The sequence below is a fragment of the Arachis stenosperma genome, chromosome 4 (assembly GCF_014773155.1).
Source record: "Arachis stenosperma cultivar V10309 chromosome 4, arast.V10309.gnm1.PFL2, whole genome shotgun sequence".
Taxonomy (NCBI): domain Eukaryota; kingdom Viridiplantae; phylum Streptophyta; class Magnoliopsida; order Fabales; family Fabaceae; genus Arachis; species Arachis stenosperma.
In genome coordinates, this window is record NC_080380.1 from 18,128,910 (window position 1) to 18,134,778 (window position 5,869).

General features: G+C 30.6%; 1 protein-coding gene across 1 annotated transcript; it reads right to left on the reverse strand.

Moving 5' to 3' along the window:
* Positions 1 to 2,277: 2,277 nt before the first annotated feature.
* LOC130977089 (ethylene-responsive transcription factor ERF027-like) lies at positions 2,278 to 3,233 on the reverse strand. Its single transcript, XM_057902096.1, has one exon. The coding sequence runs from the start codon at positions 3,186 to 3,188 to the stop codon at positions 2,505 to 2,507; it is 684 nt and encodes a 227-aa protein (XP_057758079.1). The 5' UTR covers positions 3,189 to 3,233; the 3' UTR covers positions 2,278 to 2,504.
* Between the last annotated feature and the right edge of the window lie 2,636 nt (positions 3,234 to 5,869).

Consider the following 5,869-nt stretch of genomic DNA (forward strand, 5'->3'; position numbering starts at 1 on the left):
GGTTTAATTTTCATGATATCATGACAAGGAAAAAAGAACTTGGCATGCAATCATAATAATCATGGTGTTGATATATAAAGAATCATAAGTCTTAAAAACACATATCTTATCCTTTTAAAAAACATATTTGAAGAAGAATAACATATGTGTGAACTGTGTAAAGATGAGAATGGTAAAGTAGTAAACAAACAATATAAAAAAGTTAAGGAATTATTTTTACAATAAAAACTTTTTTTAGTAAAAAAAGAAACTTATTTTTTTACAAGTTTAAATCAGAACATTTTAATATTTTGATGTTATGTCATAAAAATTATTTTTTTAAAAAATTTAAATTAATAAAAAATATATATAAATAATTATATTTTTAATCATTATTTTATTGAAAAATCATTTTTCATTAGATCGGTGTACTTGAGATTATTTTAGGCATTAATTAAAATCATTTGAAATCTTTTCAAAGTTCTTTATAATTTTGAAATGAGAAAAAAATTCTAAATTTATATATTTTTTTGTCAAAGTTTTATTCATGTTTTGTAGAATAGACTTTTATCTTATTCATTATTCTAAGATAAAAAGATAGAAAATAGATAAGAAGAATTTTCTAGTTTTCTTAATTCCTCTTTTTTTAAACATTCTTAGATTTTCTTATATTAATTATCTTCTCTTAGACTTAGGATCTTGATTGTTGGTTGCAATCTGATTTTGTTGGAAAAACTCATTTTTGCTATTATTATTAACTCATAATTTTATAAGAAAAATGATAGATAACTAATTCTATATGCAGATAGTCACAAAAAAATTCTATATGTGGATAAGTAGTTCACTTAATAATCAAATTTTTAAAAAGAATCCTAATTTTAAAATTTCAAAAACCTAAGTATGTACTTAAAAAATGCAGTATTATTCCAACACCGTGGTGTTTTGCGCCCTCCCTCTCCAAGTCATGTCATTGCACCGCCAAACCTCTCTTTTCCTATTCTTCTCGTCACAATGCGACATCCTCTCTTCCAACCTTTTCGTCAAGATGCAGTCTCATCACGAAGTCGCCGCGTGAAAATTCTCTCGCTCCGACACCATTATCTCCTTCACCCTGCAGAATCGTCGTGCCATGCCAAATCCACGTAACAGCACCGCTCCGCTCATTACTATTTGTGTGCATCAGCCATTCGCTGGCAGAAGCAGTCCATCCTCTATCGTCAACGGCACAGAGCTCACAGAGGACGTACTTCTTCTCGTAGGTTTTAATGTTTTTTTTTTACTAATTTTCAATTTCTTTTTTCAGGTTTCAAGTGTTATTTTATTTTATATGTTTTGAATTTTTTAATGTTTTAGGTGTTATTTCTTTTTAGATTTTAGATTATTTTTTAAATCATTTTATATTTTTTTAGTTTTTTTATGTTTTTTGAATTAAAGGTTAATTTTTATTTAATTTTAATGTTAATTTTTATTTAATTTTAAATATTTTTAAAATTTTAAAAGTCTCTCGTTATAATTTAAATTTATCTTTCTTTCAAGGAGAAAATTAAAAGAAAAAACTCCATGGAAGGTGGTTGACGATTCTAATAGGCGGACGAAGGTGGCGGGGTGGCATAGCAGGCAATTTTGAACTGCAATGTGTGGAGTTAAGTATTTTTTGGACTTCTTTGCCATGCATATATTATCCAATTTTTTTGATGAATAATTATCCAAAATTTGTCTTTTCTTTTTAAATTTCTTGTTCATTCTCTTAACCTCTCCAAGTCCACTAGCTCACAACATAAAATCAACCCACCTTAAATCACACAATCCAGAAGCTATATATATCATCAGCACCATAAATCAAAACCACACCAAACCAAACTAAGACTCCTGTCTTGATAATTGCTTCACTGGCTATCAGTACTTAAACTTTGACATCTTAACATCTTTGTTCTCTTGGAAAGTACAATTGTTATGATTCTTGAACTTCCCACTTATATTATTCTAATCTACTATAAATAGATGCATAAAATTAAGACATGTATGTGTATGTAATTTTTCACTTCATCAATAATCATACATATGAACATATCATCATAAAGAGAGTTATGAAAAAATGAAGCACAAAATTAAATAAATAACCATCATATATATCTTACATATGCAATTACATTACACATAAACACTTTCTCATTAGCAGCAGCATATTACTCATCCTGCCACTACTAGAGGTAGTTTTATTCAGATACAACCTATTATTAATTAGTTAAACAATAATAGAAACTCATTAATTCTAGAGAAAAGGCATAATAAGCTAAGTCAAACCAAGGTGCACTATGAAATCTCCAAAACTTAGCTTTTTTTAAATTGGTTCTTTCACTTGAGAGGGCACCATGAAAGTGACCTTACAATTTGAAATATAATAATCTAGGCTTTAATTTGTTGCAAGACCTAGCTAGAAGCACAGAAACAAACACACATATGGAGAGAGATCATACCATTATTATTATTATTGTTATTTTATTTAATCCTCAGCCGGTTTTAATTTACCAAGTACTCCAAAGAGTACTATAAAGATCCGAATAGCACTCGGCAAAGTCTTCAGAGGAGAAGGACTCCACCATTCTTGGGGGACTCATAAGCATTCCCCTGGCCATGTCTTCAATCAAGCTCGGCATATTCCATACCTCCTCTTCATCGAAATATTCCTCCAGAATCTCTGAAGGGTTTTCCGGTGGTATTGGCAGTGGAGGTGGCGGTGGTGATGTAACAAGCCTCGCCTCGGCCGCAGCGGCCGCGGCAGCGCGAATATCAGGGGCGGACAAGGAGGCAGGAATAGGGTAAGCGAGCATGAAATTGGGAAAGTTGAGATAGGCATTAGGACCTCTTAATGCAAGAGCCGCTACATCGTAAGCGGTGGCAGCCATCTCCGGCGTGGGGTATGTCCCAAGCCATATGCGGTTTGACTTCCGTGGCTCTCTTATCTCTGACACCCACTTTCCGCTCCGACACCGCGTACCTCGGTACTTTCCGGTGCCAGAGTGAGGAGAGGATGCTGAGTTAGGAGCTGCGGTGGCGGCACTAATGTTACCTGGTGCCGCCAACGAGTATGATGAGGAGAACAATAAGGAAGAATAATCATATCCATGATGATAATCATATTGGACTTGTAATGGAGGGCAAAGTGGTGCAGGGTTGTTATTCCTATTATTGTTCATCATGTTTAACATAATATTTATTGAGATAGTGTGGGAAATTGGGATTAAGGTTCTATTAATTTCTCTATCTACTAAGCTAGTTGCTAATGTGTGAGCGAGATGGAGAAATAAAAAACTAAAATGGTTTGGGGATGGGGTGGAAGGAAGGGGCTGGGTTTATATGCTAACGAAAAGGGAGCAAATCATATTACAGTGACATCACTTTACTTATTATTAATTAATTAATATTTAATAGTAGTTTATTTAGCTAATCAATTATTTGCTCATATGACAGTGACATCACTTTACTTTGATATAATATATTTAAGCAAAAACCATCTCAAAACCCCAGCATTACCGGATCTTTTTGGATTTCAACAGTAGAAGAGGAGCATAGCTGAGTTGAGGGGCTATATCGATCAGATCAAAATGTGGTTGCTGCATTATTGAGCTCTGCAGGAAGAACCAGGCAAGCCCTCATTCATTCTCTCAACTCATACAAAAGGAGAACTCTGATCTGGTGTAAAAAATATTAAAAAATATACAAATATCATTTTTCATATAAAATATTTAATTAATATGAATGTTTATTTATAGAAAAGTTAGTCAATAATAAACAAGATTCCGATGACCCTACGGAATGAATTAGAAATTTGATGAAGATTCAATCTATGAAATAGATTAAAATAATGAATTTTATATATAAAATATTATCTTTTATTTTGATCAATTTTAATTGGATAATTGAAAAATTCAGTACTAATTTACTCAATTTCGATGAATTTAGATCTTCGAAGTTTGAAGTAAAAAAATTGATGAAGTAATAAAATAAGAAGTTATTCGTCACTAAATTTACAATTTTTTATCATATGTTAGTCTCGTTATTTTAATTTAATTATTTTTTATTATTTTATCAACTTTTTTATTTTAAAAGAATTTAATACATTTTATTTGAATTTTCAAAAATATAATTGAAAGAATTAAATTGAACCGACCGATTCAATTAAATTAATCAGAACCTGTCATTAGATTATTTTGGTTTAAATAAAAAATTGATTGATAATAAATTAGTTAAAAAATTCTAAAAACTGATATTATTTTAGTGGTTAATTAATTTAAAATAATAAAATATAAAAATTGTTTAAAAAATATGTATATCATTTTATAAATATTTACACACCAAAATTAATTATTAAAATTAATAAATATGTATTTATATATATAATTTAATTTATTTATAATATTAATTTTATATTTAAATATGTATTCTATCTTTAATAATTATTACATGATTAATTATTTTATTATCAAATAAACCATTAAATTTTTAACTCTATTAATTGAATGACCAATTTAGTTTTGAGAATATGCTCTGAAGTGAGATAATAAGCACAGTTTTTGGCTTGTCGTCATTATTTATAATGTTTTATCTGTTTTAATCTTAATGATTATATTAGTGTCTAAAAATATTATCTAACTTACTAAAAAAATTAAAAATTATTATTTAATTTAAAAAATATAAAAATAAATCATTTTTAAATATTTAAAATTAATCATAAAATAAATTAAATACCAAATTATAAACACAATAAAATTTACTTTTAATTTTATACTTCAAATATTTGAATTATGTCTGTAGACATTGATGCTGATATATCTATCACACGTCATCTTAGTATTGCTACCTTGATCATCTACATTAACAATTTATACACGTCAATTTACAAGAATATAATTGAAATAAAAAAATATCGATAAATCCAAAACAACTCACAGCTCACAAGACTGTGAGGTCCGGGTTGCTGTGAAGGGAAAGGACTCAAAGGAGTAATGATTGTTGAATACCTTCGTATAACTGTAGCTGTGTAGCATTCCCATTTTTTTAAATATCTTATCATAAATTCACGGGTAAAAAACCATATTAAGCCAAATGAGTGGAAAAATAACGTAAATACGCCAAAGCAAAAATCGTTTCATCAATAAGCCAGACCGCATTTTTATATAATTCGAACCAGCTTGGTTCGAACTCAAAATGGTAGTAATTCGAACCAGGGTGGTTCGAATTAGAGGTTGTTATTTCAACGTAATTCGAACCAAGGTGGTTCGAACTTCAATCCCACATAATTCGAACTAGGCTAGTTCGAACTATGACCATTGCAAAGCATGTAATTCGAACCAAGCTGGTTCGAATTACTCTCCTTCATAAATCGAACCAAGATGGTTCGAATTACCTTTGATTCGGCTATATAAGGAGTTCGAATCACCCTCATTCGAACTCTTATTCCTCCCCCCTACCCCACAAAATCTCAGAGAAAACGACCGAGATTCTCTCCGAATAATAGCTGAACGGAATACTCTGCTCATGGGGGACGATCCGGCACGGTTATATCGGTTGGACGGAGTCGCTCATATAGCCGGGGTCATCGACGAGGAGGTTAGTACGGAAATATTTTTTATTCTAGCGGTATTTGTGCCTTAGTGGTTTTGCATGTGGGTTAGATGGTTGTTTATGTTAGTGGTTTATGTTAGTGGTTTATGTAGGTGGTTTATGTTAGTAGTTTAAGTTAGTGGTTTATGCTAGTGGTTTAAGTTAGTGGTTTCTGTTGGTGGTTTATGTTAGTGGTTTTGCATGTGGGTTAGATGGTGGTTTATGTTAGTGGTTTATGTTAGTGGTTTATGTAGGTGGGTTATGTTAGTAGTTTTTGTTAGTGGTT